The 16,135-nt window shown below is 60.3% G+C and overlaps 9 protein-coding genes across 9 annotated transcripts; 3 read left to right on the forward strand and 6 right to left on the reverse strand.

Annotated features, from left to right (window-relative positions):
- Positions 1-160: 160 nt before the first annotated feature.
- EHS24_003461 (uncharacterized protein) lies at positions 161-1,483 on the forward strand (the record flags this gene model as incomplete). The annotated part of the gene is made up of 2 exons (XM_028619135.1): positions 161-1,135; positions 1,190-1,483. 2 exons carry the CDS (start codon positions 161-163, stop codon positions 1,481-1,483), a joined length of 1,269 nt encoding a protein of 422 aa, XP_028472631.1.
- Positions 1,484-2,147: 664 nt separating this feature from the next.
- EHS24_003462 (uncharacterized protein) lies at positions 2,148-3,111 on the reverse strand (the record flags this gene model as incomplete). The annotated part of the gene is made up of 2 exons (XM_028619136.1): positions 2,148-2,660; positions 2,716-3,111. The coding sequence occupies 2 exons, from the start codon at positions 3,109-3,111 to the stop codon at positions 2,148-2,150; spliced, it is 909 nt and encodes a 302-aa protein (XP_028472632.1).
- A 536-nt stretch (positions 3,112-3,647) lies between these two features.
- On the reverse strand, positions 3,648-4,863 carry EHS24_003463 (uncharacterized protein; the record flags this gene model as incomplete). The annotated part of the gene is made up of 6 exons (XM_028619137.1): positions 3,648-3,651; positions 3,678-3,760; positions 3,798-3,901; positions 3,986-4,069; positions 4,191-4,491; positions 4,612-4,863. 6 exons carry the CDS (start codon positions 4,861-4,863, stop codon positions 3,648-3,650), a joined length of 828 nt encoding a protein of 275 aa, XP_028472633.1.
- A 235-nt stretch (positions 4,864-5,098) lies between these two features.
- On the forward strand, positions 5,099-5,638 carry EHS24_003464 (uncharacterized protein; the record flags this gene model as incomplete). The annotated part of the gene is made up of 1 exon (XM_028619138.1): positions 5,099-5,638. The coding sequence occupies one exon, from the start codon at positions 5,099-5,101 to the stop codon at positions 5,636-5,638; it is 540 nt and encodes a 179-aa protein (XP_028472634.1).
- An 876-nt stretch (positions 5,639-6,514) lies between these two features.
- On the reverse strand, positions 6,515-7,735 carry ATP3 (atp3 gamma subunit of the F1 sector of mitochondrial F1F0 ATP synthase; the record flags this gene model as incomplete). The annotated part of the gene is made up of 4 exons (XM_028619139.1): positions 6,515-7,176; positions 7,292-7,376; positions 7,447-7,483; positions 7,635-7,735. The coding sequence occupies 4 exons, from the start codon at positions 7,733-7,735 to the stop codon at positions 6,515-6,517; spliced, it is 885 nt and encodes a 294-aa protein (XP_028472635.1).
- A 253-nt stretch (positions 7,736-7,988) lies between these two features.
- Positions 7,989-9,720, forward strand: EHS24_003466 (uncharacterized protein; the record flags this gene model as incomplete). Its single annotated transcript, XM_028619140.1, has 6 exons — positions 7,989-8,021; positions 8,208-8,277; positions 8,342-8,748; positions 8,869-9,304; positions 9,496-9,640; positions 9,708-9,720. The coding sequence occupies 6 exons, from the start codon at positions 7,989-7,991 to the stop codon at positions 9,718-9,720; spliced, it is 1,104 nt and encodes a 367-aa protein (XP_028472636.1).
- Positions 9,721-10,520: 800 nt separating this feature from the next.
- On the reverse strand, positions 10,521-14,384 carry EHS24_003467 (uncharacterized protein; the record flags this gene model as incomplete). Its single annotated transcript, XM_028619141.1, has 11 exons — positions 10,521-10,592; positions 10,632-10,703; positions 10,771-10,976; positions 11,015-11,309; positions 11,363-11,918; positions 11,975-12,384; positions 12,441-12,751; positions 12,800-13,066; positions 13,902-14,025; positions 14,084-14,150; positions 14,224-14,384. The coding sequence occupies 11 exons, from the start codon at positions 14,382-14,384 to the stop codon at positions 10,521-10,523; spliced, it is 2,541 nt and encodes an 846-aa protein (XP_028472637.1).
- Positions 14,385-14,604: 220 nt separating this feature from the next.
- EHS24_003468 (uncharacterized protein) lies at positions 14,605-14,845 on the reverse strand (the record flags this gene model as incomplete). The annotated part of the gene is made up of 2 exons (XM_028619142.1): positions 14,605-14,613; positions 14,663-14,845. The coding sequence occupies 2 exons, from the start codon at positions 14,843-14,845 to the stop codon at positions 14,605-14,607; spliced, it is 192 nt and encodes a 63-aa protein (XP_028472638.1).
- A 79-nt stretch (positions 14,846-14,924) lies between these two features.
- Positions 14,925-15,658, reverse strand: EHS24_003469 (uncharacterized protein; the record flags this gene model as incomplete). The annotated part of the gene is made up of 3 exons (XM_028619143.1): positions 14,925-15,125; positions 15,164-15,370; positions 15,425-15,658. The coding sequence occupies 3 exons, from the start codon at positions 15,656-15,658 to the stop codon at positions 14,925-14,927; spliced, it is 642 nt and encodes a 213-aa protein (XP_028472639.1).
- Between the last annotated feature and the right edge of the window lie 477 nt (positions 15,659-16,135).

The following is a 16,135-nucleotide window of genomic DNA, read 5'->3' on the forward strand; positions in this document are numbered from 1 at the left end:
TGCGTCCTCGCCTTCCCTCTGCGTCTCTCACCATCTCGGCCGCTAGTCCCCTAGTCCACTTCCGCCTTCCCTCCTTCCTTCCTTCCTCTCTTCTCACCATGTCCCTTTCAAGTGAACCCCCGACCGTCTTTTATCCTCCCCCTCTCCCCCTCCCTCTTCCATGACTGCCGTCCGGCCCCGCAAGCACCCCAGCGCCGGTCGCAGTGCACGCGCGACAGCGGACGAACCCATGGACATCGACCCCTCTGACAGTGCATCCCCGCCAGTCTCGCCGCTGGCCGGCTCCGCCGACGCGTCGGCCATGTTTGACAAGCTCCTCGCAGACCTCGACGCAAAGTCCACCTACAAGGGATACCGGCCCAAGACGAAGCGCGAGTGCTTTACGCGCTACGTCTTCCCTGGCCCTCCCGTCCCCGGATTCACCCTTCCTCTCAACTTGAGCACGGCGGCGCTGCCTCCCCCGCCCAAGCGGCTTGCCGGCGCCGACGTCGAGCAAGCGCACGCCCGCCTGCGCACGCGCACACCCGGGACGGCGACGGCATACAGGCTCAGCGTCCAGTACCATGCGGGCATCCACACCATGCTCTGCGAGCAGGTCAAGCGCATCCACGCCGAGCACCCGTATGGCGACACCACCCCCCTTTCCCCGGCCGACAGGCAGAGCCAGCAAATCGACGCCATGGCCGTGGCCGAGTGGGTCCACAGCGCCGCCAAGCTCCAGAAATCGGCGGGCACGCGCTCGCCCGACGAGCTCGTCGCGTCCACCGACGCGCTCAACCACCTCGGCGACCCGCTCAACACGTTTCTCGCGGACAAGATCCACTTTACACCAGGCAGCAGCCCGCCAAAGCACACGCGCTGGGCCTGGCCGCCGACAAAGGACGCGAGCGACAGGACCGACTGGGTGTGTTATTCCAACGGCGCCAAACGTGGTATTCTCAAGTGGAAGCACGCGGTGACCGACTACGACATGGCCAGCGTGCACGCCGCAGCATCTGGCCCTGCCACGCGCGTGGCCGGTGGCAACTGGCCGCTCGACGTGCACCCGGGCTTTGAGATCTGGTACGACGCCGACCACGGCCGCGTCCTCAACGACGGCAGGGTGAGCGAGAATGGCGTCGACGCGTGTCTCCTGGTGAGTACCGTTACAGCTTCGCTCTTATCGAGATGTTTGCAGCTGACACTACAGGCCTGGTCCGACTCGCACCACTACCGTACGCGCTGGTCCGTGCTGTTCAACGGCCGCACCGCGCTCGTCACGTACCTCGCCAAGCCCGACACGCTGTTCGTGACCGAGCTGATCGGATGCGAGGACGGCAAGCACACGGACGCACTCACGATCGCGCTCGTCCTCTTCGCCATTGCCACGCTGGACCGCACCGCCCGCCCCACCGTCTCGATGATGACCGAGGCGATCAAGTGGCACCCCAAGCCGGCGAGGATGCCCCAGTTTGTCGTTGACGGCAGTGGCGGCGACAAGTGAGGCGGGCGGGCTGATGAGCACGCCAGTGGCCAGTGGGCAAGCGCGCCGGCGCGCGTGCCCGGCCAGTGCAGGAGCAGGCCTCACGCTCAAACTCATACGAAACCCGCACGAACTCAATGACCCCGGACGATAACGCGCGAGACACACGCACAAAATGGAGCCCTAGTTGCAACATGGCCCTTAGTCAAGACGCCTCATGAAATGTTGCTTGTACCCCTCCTCCCCCCGAGCACGTAGCCGTAGAACCTTTAGTTGTGATAAATAGTGGTCCGGAGAGGCACCCCCCGCTTTAATATGCCATGTCATGTTCTCCCTTTGTACCAACCGACCACAGCCTCATTTCAGGCAGTGCCGTTCCCCTGTTCTCTGATCAGTGCCCACCCCTCTCCCCTCTCGGGTTGGTAATCTGGTCGCATTACTCGCAGAATTGTCTATGAGGGGGCCGCGAGGTGTGTGGTCGAGACCACGGGTGACGTGCACGGTATATAACACACGGCGAGGTATGAACAAGACCGACGGTCGGGGACGCCGCTGCAGCCCGACGGCCAGTACGTCATGGGACCATTGGGGCTACTGGGTTGAAAGTCTCTCGCTTGCACAGTGGGATTGAACGTCGCTCTCGCTGGCGCGAAGCGCAGACACGCCCCAACCCAACCGTCGTCCTTTAGCGGCTCTTGTTGACGCCCGCGACGGTCTTGCCCTTCTGCTTGCGGAAGAACTTGCGCCTCTGGCCGAGCATGTACGTGTACAGCTCGAACAGGGCCGGCCACCAGACAAAGAACAGGGCGAGGCGGACGAGCTGGATCGGTGTCCAGATGTATCCGCCCGACTCTGCTGCGGCCCTCGCGCGCGCAATGGCGACCAAGAACGAGCGGCCCGGAGCCGTGTGCAGGATCTTCTGGGCGACGCTGACGGGCAGACGGTGGACGATGTCGTGGAACGCGTTGATGAAGCGCGGGACGTAGGGCAGGGACGCGAGTGGGGGCACGGTGCTGAACGACAGGAAGGCCTCGGAGCCCGCGCCGAGCGGGTACAGGACCAAGAACGTGTTGTAGCGCAAAAAGTCAATGGCGTAGATGGCCTTGTTGAGGAGCGCAAAGAAGTAGAACGGGTAGCGGATCGTCTCGGTGATGGACCAGGCGAGGAGCATGGTCGTGAACAAGGGGTTGGTGTGGGTCTGCGCCAACAGTCAGTTCTCCATGCACTTGGCTTGGGCGATGGGGGTGACGTACCTCGGGGACCAGCTCGACAACACCCCACACAGCCCAGAGACGGCTCGCGACCTGGCTAGCCACGGTGCCGACAGGGCTCCTCACGAGCCCGAGAGCGGCATGGACCACCTCGAGCACGGCCAGACTCTGCGTGTACTTTGTGTGGTATCCCAGCTGGTGGAAGTCGTAGCTGCCGCTCAAGTGGTCCGACAGCAGCTGGACGGCGCCGCCAACAGTGGTCGGGACAGCGGCATAGTTGACACCCGCACGCGGGGTGACGATGAACCAGACGGTAATGACCAGGAGGCGCGCCCAGAGGGCGGCAGAGAGCAAGTTGAAGGCGAGGAGGTAGACCTTGACGGGGGTGAGACCTGCTTTGCGACCAGTTTCGCCGGTCGGGCGGGGAGGAGACGACATGGCGAGAGGGCACGGTGGAGAGAGCGAGAGAAAGAGGGAGGCAAGGCGAGATTTCAGTGGGGGAGGGAGGGTAGAGGTCCGGGTATCGGCGCGCGTGGGGAGCATGGGCAGGTGGAGGCGCGAGACGTTGCGTGGGGGAACCCATGAGGAGACACACTTGTCAGCCAGGCAGAACCTATCGCAGCAGCGTGATACAACACGTACCCGTCTTCCTCTCCTTCTTGTGCGCGGAGGGCGCTTTCGTTGGCGCGGACATGGTAGATGGGAGTGGAAATGGGTAAAACGAAAGAGATTCACAAAGGAAGGGTGTGAATGGTCGTCGCCGGATCGTCGTTTGTCGTGGGATTGTGGCGTCATCGGCGCGAAAAGGATGACCACTTTGGCATTGCGTCAGCCAACCCGCGACGTACTTTAGTCAAACGCTGCTTGTGTCTCAACAATCATCAACAAGATGCTCTACAGCTGATACGAAAGAGTACAACGACACCCTCTGCTGTTACTAAGGAACACCACTCCTCGGCATCCCCGCTCTAACCTTATCTAACTCGTCCCGAACCAGCACCTACTGCTCCTCGGCCCAGGCTACAAGTTGACGCATCATCCTCAACGCCGACGACGTATACGATCCCCCGCCAAAGAGGACAGCGTGCTTGCTGTCAGCTCCTCATCTCGTATACCCCGCTCACATTCAAGTGGTGGTACAGCTCATACAATGTCTGCCGCTGCTCATAATACGGCTGGGATCGGGGATGGACCGAGTGGTACGCTTCGTAGAACGCGGGTGAGAAGCCTGGCACGTCAACACTGGTACACTGTCCGGTCTGCGGCAGAGTGCACCTGGAGAGCGAGCGAGGATAGAAGGGATAGTACTCACCGCCGAACATGTGGGTGATACCGAGATCAGCCTCAGCGTGTCCATAGTAACTCGCCGGATCGTAGATGACCGGCACGCCGTCACCTGAGCATGTCACATTCCCGCTCCATAAGTCCCCATGGAGAATCACAGGCTGGGCCGGTGGATTGAACTCGTGCAACAGCAGTGGTATGGCTCTGGAGCCACACCGTTAGTTTCCACAAACTCGCGTCGCGTTCGACCCACCGCTCCTTCATCTCCTCCCATGCCGTGCCGACGCGCTTGTCGTTGAGCAAGTGTACGATATGTCCCAGGCGGCGGTCACGGAAGAAGACCTCCCAGCTCTCCTCCCATCGGTTGTCTTGCTCATTGGCACCACAGTGTGTGGGGACCGCAAAGCCGTATTTGCCCGTGTACTCGAGTCCAGCCATGGCTGTCGGCATGTCGCCAGCACTGGCGCTGGCGGGGTCATGGTCACTGTCGATGGTCTCGGGAAGACCTGTGGGTGGCACAGGAACGCTGTGCATCTGCGCCAATGCCAGCCCCAACCTCGTTTGTACCGCATCGGTATACCGCTTCCCCCCGCCTGCAGTGTATGTTGACACCATGGCCGCCTCCCTCCCTCCGGGACCCATAGCCCACCCCACCACGCGCGGCACGAGGCCCGGCGGCGCAGTGAGGCTCATGGCACGCAGGCTGGCCGCCTCGCCGCACATGTGCGCAATGTCTGTAGCCGTGTGCGCCGTTTTGGCATAGTAGGTTTCAGAGGAGGACGAAGACGACGATGGTGATGACGATTCTGGTAGCGAGGCTGTCGCCTTGGCAATGTTGCCCCTCAGCGTCACTGTGGACGCGTCGATGCCGCCTTGGGTGAACGCAGCGACGAGGAGGGGATGCATTGCGGTGTTAACTGGCGCGGATGGTGCAATGGATGCAGGCCGTCGTCCCGGCGTTGACAGAACGTATAAACGGCAGAAGCGGGGCGGCGTCGGCAACCAAAGAGCGGTGGGCGTCCGGAAATGAGGTCATTGAGCGCATATAGCTGAGGTCAACTCGAGTCATCATCTCCTCAACCATATAATGAACTAGCCTGTTTCTCCAGCCGCCCAAACGCTCATCTCTTCATTCCACATTATGGCCACTGCTCTCGTTGTCGTGGACGTGCAGGTCGGCGTCGTCGCCACTTGCTGGGACGTTCCAGCCGTCGTCGGACGTATCGCCGACTTGGTCCAGCGCGCGCGAGCCGCCGGCGCCCCCGTCATCTGGGTCCAGCACGACGACGACCCTCACCTCAAGCGCGACTCCTCGGACTGGGCGCTCGTGCCCGAACTCGTCCCCAACGACGGCGAAGTACGCATCTACAAGCAGTTTCGCGACTCGTTCAGCGTGCCGCTCCTCGAAGAGACGCTGCGCGAGCGCGGCGTAGACCACCTCGTCATCGTCGGATCGCAGAGCGACTTTTGCGTGCGCACCACGGCGCAGGGCGCGCTCTCGGCGGGATTCAACGTGACGCTCCCGCGCGACGCGCATACGACGGAAGACATCAAGGCGGACGGCGTGGCCGTCTCGGCGCAGCAGATTGTCGCGCACACAAACTACTACTTTGACAACTACGAGTTCCTTGCCGGCGTCAAGAGCCGCGTCGTGTCGTCGAACGAGGTCGAGTTCAAGTAGACAAACGGGAGATGTATTGCCATTTGGCTCTGCTTGCACTGGTCAGAGCACAACATGTGTTGAGCGGCTAACAAAGCTCGCGGAGCGCCGTTGCTTGTCCTGTTAAACGTTGCAACACGCGGCGTCAGTCCACTTTCAACTTGCACCTGCTGTCTGGACGTGGTGCCGTACTGTGTCAGGAGGACAGAGTCAAACGGGAGGGTGTTGTGGGCAGCAATGAGTGTGCATGGGCATGAGATGATGGATTAGAAGGGAATTAGAAGGAACAACGATCAATGACGCACATCGAGATCACTGCGGCATGTCTTATCTGTGTCAGGTGCCCATCCTGGCGGCAGTGGTCGAGATGTGGTGACTGATACACCATGTGCGATGGGGAGCAGCAAGTGCGTATGGTTGCGCGTTTGAGGAACACTGACTGTTGCACAGCACACCTGGAACTGATGACCCCCATGGTGGGACGGAGTCAATCCCCGATATGCCCCGAACCCACTCTGGCGGACGCCAAGCCGCCGGCTCGAGCTGTCATCTACGCTCGACAACAAGACTGTAACACGCATCTGGGTGGTAAAGCTCCATTTGCAGCTCTTCATGCGCCCAGGACCGTCACGCTGCCGCTGCGCAGAGCACTTTTCATGCACTTTTCACGCTCCAGCGGCTTGGCGACCTCTCGTCCTACTTCTCCCGGACCCACGCAAGTTAGTACCTCGCGACATCCCCATCTTCCTCAGCCGCCTCACTCGACGTCCATACGTCTGCGCCGTGCGCACACACGCACGGCAGACACTCCCACCGCTCTTTTCCCTTTTACGATGCATCTTTATTTCGCGGCCAGTCTCCTGGTCACGTTTTCCTCTACGGGGTTGGGCGGTTTGCTTAGAGGGCCGAGGCACCGGTGATAATGTCGATGAGCTCGTTGGTAATGACGGCCTGGCGACCACGGTTGAACTGGAGCTGGAGCGACGCCATCATGTCGTTGGCGTTGTTCGAGGCGTTCTCCATGGCGGTACGACGGGCCGAGATCTCGGCAGCGTGGCCCTCGACGAGGAGAGCGTAGATGGCGTTGGCGAGCGAGAACTCGGCAAGGTCCTTGGAGACATCCTCCTCCATCTCGTAGGCCTGGAAGCCGGCAGCCTCCGAAAGGGCAGCGGCCGAGACGACGGTGGTCTCACGGGCCTCGTAGGCGATAGCCGAGAGGTAGTGGTTCGAGATGATCTTGACCTCGTCCCACTCGGCGTCGGCCTTGACGAGCTCGTCGGCAACGGCCGAGGCCTCGGCGAAGGTGGGGACGTCCTTGCCGATAGCAGAGAACGAGACAACGATCGAGTCGGCAGCGATACGCGAGATCTGGGCCTTGGGCTTGTCACCAACAATGGCAATCTTGCCGGGCTGCTCGAGGAGCTGCTTCTTGACAGCACGGGTGACCGACGAGTGGATACCACCGCAAAGACCACCGTCCGACGACATGGCGAGGTAGAGGATCTTCTTCTCGGCCTTGGCGTCGACGTTCTCCTCGGCCTTGGTCTCGTTGAAGAGCTCTGCAAAAGTGTTAGAGACCGGTCCAACAGTTGTGTATGTGTGTCTCCTTTAAACGTGTCCCTGGCCGACTCTCCGCCATCGCGTTCTCGTGCTCTCCTCCTGCTGCTAACTCACCGTTCGAGGCGGTGCCGTACTTCTTGGCCTCACGCATGGCACGCTCAGCACGGGTAAGCTTGGTCGAGGCGACGACCTTCATCGACTGTGGAGGGTTTCAGCACATCTCGCCCCCCGGAAGCATGACCACTCTTTCGGCCAAATGTGTTACCGACCTTGGTGATCTTCTCAATGTTCCTGACCGACTTGAGGCTATGTACAAGTCAGCATAATGTCTAGGGGGGAGTCGGCCTCTCGCGGGCCCGCGCGCGCAAGCTGGTGTTGGTGTGGCCCAGGCGTAGGTGGACGGACACTTGGCTGGCGGACGCGGACGGACGAGGGGGGGGCTTTGTGCAAGACGCACCGCTGGTCAATCTCCTTGAGAGTGGCCATGCCGGCCTGCTGCTGCTTGATGGGAGCAGAGCGGGCGACGGTGAGGGCCGGACGGGCGGCGCGGGCGAACATTTTGGGGAGGGGGAGTGGTGAGGAAGGGGAGGGTGAGGAGGACGAGGATGTCAATGGTGTGCAGTGGTCTACGCAGGATGGCGCCCACAGCGAGCGAGCAAGCCTGAGCGAGCCAGCCAGCGACCCGCCAGCCAGTGAGAGCCGCCTCGCTCCGTGTTCCCCGCCCCAGCGCCCAGCCAGGCTGGCACACCCGCACACGCACCAGCCGGAAGACGACGGAGCACCCAGCCAGGCGGGGAAATTAAAACACACCATGTCGCCGTCCGTGTGGCACTTTGGAGCCGTTGTGCGTTTTGCCCGTGCCCAACGCGCGCCACATTTGCTTCCGTCCAGGCAGCAGTCGTTTTGTGATGCAACGGCGCTCTCGAGTCGAACACCACCACCACCACCCACCACCACTACCCACCCACCACCAGCGAGGCCCATCACCCTCGCCACCCCCCCGTCCTTGCACTTCACAAGGACCACACAGACCCAAAAGGCCAGCAACCAAGGCCCCCCTTTACACCCCACCGACACCCCCTTGAGCGACCTGCCCAGTAGTAAGTGTGGGGCTTTGACATCACACTGCGATTGCGACAATTGATTGCTGACATGTCCTCTCAGTGGCGGACCCCGATGTTGATCTCTTTGCCGGCATGAAGAAGAAGAAGAAGAAGGTCGCCGCCGCCGACGTCGACGAGACCCCCGCCCCCGTTGCTGAGGCTTCCACTCCCGAGCCCGCTGTTGCCGAGGCCTCCACGCCCGAGCCCGCCGCCGAGGCCCAGCCTGCCGAGGACGCCGGTGACCTGTTCGCCGACCTCAAGAAGAAGAAGAAGAAGAAGAAGGACATTCCCCTCGACCTCGAGACCGCCGAGCCTGCGCCCGGAGCTGACGGCCTGGACGTCCCCATCAAGAAGAAGAAGAAGAAGCAGGCCGCCGACTTTGCCAAGGAGGTGGGTGTGGACTGGGCATGGAGGATGGTGATGGTGGCGAGGACTGAGAATGGTGGCGAGAGTCGGGTCGGCGTGGGAGTGTGTGGCTGCCGCTACATCACTCTCTCCCACGTCGCCTTACTCAGCCGCCACTCGTTCCACAACACTTTTTTTCCGCCCCTCCCGATCACAGTCCCGTACTGACATGCAATTTCCCAGCTCGACGACCTTAACGGCGATGACGAGCCTACCGAGGCTGGCGGCGACGAGGACGGCCTGTTCAACACTGGCGGTGACGAGGCCGGCGCCTCGGCTGGCGGCGTGGACGCGTGGGTTGCCGAGAACCGCGACCCCACCTATCCCGAGCTCCTCCAGCGTTTCTTCACCCTTCTCCACCTCAACAACCCCGAGCTTGCCGGCGAGAAGCGCAGGTTTACCATTGTCCCTCCCCAGGTGACCCGTGAGGGCACCAAGAAGACTTCGTTCACCAACTTTGTCGACATTTGTCGTCGTCTCCACCGTCAGCCCGAGCACGTCCTCATGTTCCTGTACGCCGAACTGGGTACCCAGGGTGCCATGGACGGTGCCCAGCGTCTCCTCCTCCGTGGTCGTTTCAACCAGAAGCAGATCGAGAACGTGCTGCGCAAGTACATTGGTGAGTTGGGCTGATGAGCGGGGGGTGGAGCGGGAGTGTGGCGGAGGTGTGGCACTTTTGAGTGGCAAAAACGCCGATCACTTTCGACAGTCGTCCATGACCGTCTTTGACCATGGCCATGGCCTGGACAGCTCTACTACGCATCCCTGCGGCCCCTTGGAGCACTGCGCACACGCTGACCCCAATTCCAGTCGAGTACGTCAGCTGCAAGATCTGCAAATCGCCCGACACCGTCCTGGGCAAGGACAACCGTCTCTACTTCCTCACCTGCGAGTCCTGCGGCTCCAAGAGGTCCGTCCAGACCATCAAGGCAGGTTACAAGGCGCAAGTAGATGCGTATCTCTCTTTTCTGATCTCCCCCGTTCTTTTCATTGTGCTGACTGTTTCCACGCCGTCGCCCGAGGCCCGTTGGATAGTTGGAGAGGGTTTGGCAGTGTACCATATGCATTTTCTGCACTACAACGATAAGGAGAAGCCAGCTGATGCCGCCCTGCGTTCCGTGGTATCCACGGATACCCTTTGGTATCCTTACATACTTGTTGGGCCATAAAAGGAGGCGGTGGGGCCAGTATGTGGGGGAGAGACCTTGACGACGAGCGGAGGGTGACAATCAGGAAACGTGATGTGGAGTGGGGTTGGTATGCAGATTCAGCCTTCTGCAAGTCCCATTCAACGCTCCTAGATCATACGAGTGGCCTAATGGGGTAGGTCTACGGCATTCTGCAGCAGAACGGTCGAAATGGTCGAAAGAATTAAAGAAGAGTTGAAGAAGTGCGAGTGTGGCGTTTGTGGCACTGAAATCTGTACCCAAGAGATACCGACTACGGGCCCACGGGCCCACCAGCATTTAGATTCGGCGTTTCAATTCTGTTTGCGGCTAGTGTGGGCGACGTATGGGCTACATTATTCATGCATGCATGGTGCCGGCGCTGTCACTACTTGCGTAAGCTACTTCTGCGCACGCGTCCTTTTTTTCTCTCCATCTCCACCGATCCCGCAACAGTGTGCTAGTGTGAGTGGGACCGCATGCCCGGTTTAAACCTACAGAGCCAAGGAGTAAGGGGGAGAAGACAGCTCCTGGCATGAGCGAGTCCTTGTAGTACAGTGCCATCCGAGCCAACACTATGTATAGATCACGGCATGTACATTACACTGGCGCCAAACTCGTGTCGACCTTTTTCAGTCTCGGATTTCGCAGTCGACTTTTCACACTTCACTAGGGCGAGCTGCCGATGACCTTCATGGCGTCTTTGGCCACACCAAACTCGACCCACTTCTGGTCCACGAGCTAAATTGTCAGCTGTGTACGATACTTATTCTGACCCACACGAACGAGCGCCTCGCGCTCGGCAGATCCTTTCTCCGTCTGGAAGCGGCGGCCGATGAGGAGGCGAAGTTCCTGCAATGTATGGTGAGCATCTTGTGCAGGAGTTGCGGTGCGAGGTGCGAGGTGCGTCATGGCTTACCTCGCCAACAGTCTTAACCTTGGCCCTGGCGTCCTTGACCTTGCCGGGTTCAACGTATGGCGCGGGGGCGGCAATGGGTTTGTGGCCGAGCTGGCGGTAGCGCCGGACATCTTGGGGACGGCGAGCGCCGAGCGGTCTGGCGCGGTCATCGACTTGGTGCCTTGAACGCGGCCATTTGCGATGTCGTTCAAGAGCTTTGCCCACGGCTCTGGGTCTCAGCGTATGAATGTGGCTAGCGACTCACTTGTGGGCTTGAGGGTGGCCGCCCAGCCTGTAACTTTGATGACTCTGTCGCGAGGCACACCGCCGGCGCCGCCCTTGCCGCTTGCAAACTTCCTGCCAGGCATGATCGCGCCTGTGATAACTTCTATGTGCATGGACAATGCGGTCGAGAGAAGGACAGTGCGTGGGCGTTGTCCCTTGGTGGTAATGTTGACCTTGTTAATCTCGTCGTGCTTGTCGGCCGGAAGAGATTCGTAGTAGACGTCCATGAGCTGGATGTAGGTTCGACGCAGGGCTTCAAACGAGCCAATGAGACTCTGAACTGGCTGTCAGTCTTGATCCGTTCAGTCTCGGACATCACAACACTCACCAGAGCCTTGGCCTTGGCCGTGGTGCCCCCGTGCTCCGTGGAAACGATGGCGTTTCCCAACGGCCTCCTGATGCTGTCGAGTGTTTGAAGAGCAGCGTCGCCGAGGTCGCGGTACCGCACAGCCCTGAGCCTCTCGACCTTACCAGCCTGCGACATGACACGTGCCCGCACAGGCGCGACCTTGCCGGACTGGAAGATGTCAAGATCGCGCAGGCGAAGCAGCTTCGCGCGGAACCCAGGGTCGTCGCCACGGAGGAGAAGCTCCCGGAATTCTGTCGCCAGCTGGGGACAGTCCCAGGTGGCGCGGCCGTCTTCACCAGCGCGGAACGGGACGCCGTCGGCCGCGAACGCGAAGCTGATGTTGCCACCGCCGATGTGCACAAGCATGACGTTGACAACGACATAGCCGTGGATCTTAGCCTGGCGGCCCGCTTCATGCCAGGACGGCGGTGACGAGGCGTGGACCTTGAGGTGGTGGTGACGGGCACGCACGAGCCAGCGACCGTCGTGGGCATGAGGGGAGGAGCCGGTAACGAGTCTGTCTCCGTCACCCATCCTGGCCTCGCCACCAGCTCGTAGGCATATTCGTCGCCGGCGGAAAGGACGCGCGACGCAACACCCCAGAGGCCTTGGTCGAATTCCAAGTAGTAGTCGGTACTTGAAGCGCGGTGGGGGCGGTACCGCAAGGACATGCGGAAAGGCTTGTTCAAGCCCTGACACATGGCCTGCGAGGGGTGGCTGGGCATGATCGAGTGGACGAACTCCATGACGTTTCTGGTGAAGCCGGAGACGTACAGGAACTCGACGCCCACGGCGTCGATGCGGACGCCCTCCTTGTGGGCAATGACCATGATGGCCCGACGGGCAAGCGCGAGCTTGTGGGCCAAAGAAGCTGTTGGGCCGTTGACGATGACGTCCAGCTGTTGGCTGCCAAACTCCTTCACATTACCGCCCGGCACCTGGCGAGCCGTCGAATTGGGGTTGACTCCCAAATCGATCGTGTTTCCGATCTCGCCAATGGACTTGGATGTCAGCTGCACGCACACGGTACGTTGCAGACAGGTAATGACCGACTTACGAGGAAACGTGTGCGCTCGTCGCCGCGGTGCGAGTGGTTGTGTGCCTCGTAGTAGGCAATCTGCTCCCAACCGTCGGGGGCGCTGCTGACCACCGAGATCCAGTGCGAGGCCCTTGCGGGGTCGGTCTTGGTGACGTTCAGGCGCTCGAGCCGGCGGCGACTTCCAATGGACGTGGTGGAGTATCCTGATTGAAAGGCGCAGGCGGCGTTGTCGACGCCGAGGGGGAAGGATGGCACATGGCCGGCAGCTGTGAGCGAGGCCACCTCGTCCTTGAGCCACTGTGGCCGCTGGGAAAAGGTGACGTACGACCCTGCCAAGAATCAGCTTTTGTGGCGTCGCCACTGCCAAAACAACTTACCCATCAGTGTCGCCATGGGGACGCCAACGAGGTCCTCCAGTTGCTTGGAGCACAGTGTGCTCAGCTTGCCAGTGGTGACGAGGTTGTCGCTCTGGACCTTCTCGGGCCATTGAGCGCCGAGGAGGTGGGTTTCACATGTCATTGTGACGAGAGTGTCTGGAGACGAGGTGAAGAGGAGAGAGCGGGCAGGGAGGAAGAGGGTGGTGGTAAGGGTGGTGGGAGGTGGGAAGATAATGTCGAACAATTGCTGAGAGCGCATTGAAGGAACTGCAGTCAGAATGAGACAGTGAAGGAAGGAAGAGAGGAGGAAGAGAAGAAATAATGGGAGGTCGTGCGTCGTGGATGCGACGGAAGCCCAGTGCACCGGCCAGCTGTCGAACCGGTTTTTTGCAACTCGACCTCCGCCCCACGACACAATGTCACATACTTGTACTCTGTTACTCTGGGGCGCAAAGAGGGGCAGTGCAGGTAGATCAATCCTTTTACCTGCGCTTTTCCTTGTTCTTCCTTGGTCACAACGACGAGGGCAGGCGATGCTCGTGTCCACCACCTTTCACCTTGCCTGAACGTTGCGCTGGGGGCGCCTGCATTGTGGCCATTTGAAATCATATGCGTTGATCCGTGTGTCGAGTTGTGGAGCTGTGCGATCATGTGCCATCTGTGGGTGCACGAGGCGATGAGAAGGCTCAAAGCACCTGTTTTGCGTGACTCGTGACAGCCGACAGAATGTGCTTCTCACGAGTGGCCGAGTGGGGCGCTCCCCCGGGTGCACAAACGCGACAATTCTTGCGTGCACGGTGTCATGGCATGCATGCTGTACAGAGACCACGCTTCTACAGACGACTCGGTACTCGCAGAACCCCAAAGGCCAAAGGCCGTTGTCCCGCTGTCCCGCACGCCCTAAGAACAAATCGTGCACTTCCAAAGCGTGCACTTCTTTCTAACAAAGCCGTGGGCGTCCGCGTCCGCGTCCGCCTCATCCTTTGTCTTCTCCTCGACCCACTTCAGACGGGCGGTCTCGACCATCTTCAGGCGGATTTCAAGCACCTCAACCCGTCAGCGATGCCCAGGGGGGAGGGGGGGAGGGGGAGGTAAAGCTCACGATCCACGAAGGGCGTCCGTTCCTCAGGCCGGCTCGGGCCACCTGGATCATACGCATTACTTGGATCTTGAAGTCCTTTAACAGTCAGCAGTAACACTGTCATCCAGTAGCATACCGCAATAGCCTGTTGAATCGTTAGCACAGTGCAGGTAACAGGTGGTGACAGGTTGACGCTAACGCACCTCGTCCAGCTTTTTACGGGCCTCCTCCTCGGGGATGGGGGGGTGAAGACGGAACATGCCTCCAGGCCTATAGGTGAGGCGCGGGTACATGTCCATGAGCCGCTGTATTGCAGGAGGAATTTCTTGCGTGTTGGTAAGACCCGTGGCATGCGATACAGGCGTGTCCACCGGGCAAGACAATCTGGGGGGTGGGGTCGTCGACGATCATAACCTGGGGGGTCAGACGTGCAAGAAGCGCCAAAGTGGCACTCACGTCCGAGTCGGAGTCGGAGTCGACCACGATGGGCTCGGAGGCGGACATTGTAAGTGAGTGTAGGTGGATGGAAGATGGGGAAGATGCAAGATGTAGTGCTAACAACGAGGAAGGTCCAAAAGGGAAGGAAAGGGAAGGCGAGGAAGGCCACCACCGGCGCGGGGAGGCAGAAGTGATCGCCATGCCAGCCATCAGAGGGTGACTGGACCCCGCGCACGGAGCAGCGTACGCTGGGTGCTTTCTTTGCACTTGTTCAAACGTGTTTTTCTCAGGCCCCCTGTAGATATATTAGGCTTGTATGTATCTTGGTCTGTATCCAAAGTTACCGCTGAGGGGAGGTCGCTCCAGTGCAAGTCCATGAGTGCCAAGAAGCGCTTGCGGAAGATTTCGTTGGCGTTCGCAAACTTCCAGTCGGTCATAAAAATCTCCAGAACGATGGTGGCAATGCCGACCTGTCCAACAGCAAGAGGGGGGATGTCAATGCCTCGGGCCTTTGTAGGGCGTAGCATGAGAGTGGGTGGCGATGGGAATTTGTCCACGACTTCTCAGCAAGCCAGCGCGTCGCTCCCATCGCCACCCACTCTCATGCTACGCCCTACGAAGGCCCGAGGCGTGCTTGTCGACGTGAGGTGTAAGCTGACCCTCAATGGCGAACGGGATGGTGGTGGCAATTCCAGCAGGGGTAGTTGTAGATGAGGTGGGGCCAACGGCAATGGGGAGAGTTGTCGATGATGGCGAGCGCAGACTGCTGAGCGAGGGTGTGGTGACATCAACAGGGAGCTTGGGAGGCTAATATGCGTCAGCTCCACGATGAAGCAACCACTCACGATCGCGCCACAGTGGGCCCGTGGGCAGACTGCAACGTAGTGCAGCATCAGCTCGTCGTAGGCCACTGTGATGGGCTCGTTGGGAGGGTCTGCCTCCGCTGGGGGCGAGAATGTGATGATGGGGTCAACGAGACCCGGGATGGAAGTGATGAGATGGAAGGTGCGCTGGAGAGCATGGCACAGGACGTAGATCTCAGGCTCTCCGCCCTAGATGCCGGCGGTACCGATAGCTTTGGCGTAGGTTGCCAGGCTACTTGTCACACAGAGGTCGCCGTCGGAATCCCGCCACTCGTGGGGCATGTTCTTCACGTACTGGTCCTCGGCGTTGCGGAGGTACCAGCTCGCCACCAGTGTGCGCAGCTCCGAATGGCGGTTTTCATCGTTCCAGAGCCTGTGGGCAATGCTTCGAAACAGGCAGTCACCAGCTCCTGCACAGTCGTGCAGGATTTGGTCTGGCTGGAGCAGTGCCCGGAGACGCTCAACGTCGGTGGACATGACGGGAAACAAATGTCTGCGCGATTAGCACTCCACCCGACAGCAGGACTGTAATCTCACCGCTGAGGGGGGGGAGGGGGGGACGTTGAGTCAAACGTGCGAGAGACAAAGATGACGAAGAGTGCCGCTCAGCCACGCAGAGGCGAGTAGTAATGAGAGTTGAACAACAAGCACTGCATCGCCCCAGTTGCCCCGTGTTAGGTGCATTGTTTGTGATCAGCGCGAAGCATGCCAAATGGTTGCTGTGTGCCCGCCGTAACGCACGATTGTCCCGCTTCACATGCACAGGCCCACCACTTGGGCCTCGTTCGAACTCCGAGAGGCCACATATGCACCAGTCGAATCCACGTCCACCAACCAGCAAAGCGTTTGGTTGCTCCTCCTGGTCAGAGACCACAGCCTTGGCCACTCTACACGGACCTCGTGCCAGCTAGTGCAAGTCCCTTGCACTGGGTGGTCGAGAGACACTGGGCCGAA

This window comes from Apiotrichum porosum (assembly GCF_003942205.1).
Source record: "Apiotrichum porosum strain DSM 27194 chromosome Unknown scaffold_16, whole genome shotgun sequence".
NCBI lineage: Eukaryota > Fungi > Basidiomycota > Tremellomycetes > Trichosporonales > Trichosporonaceae > Apiotrichum > Apiotrichum porosum.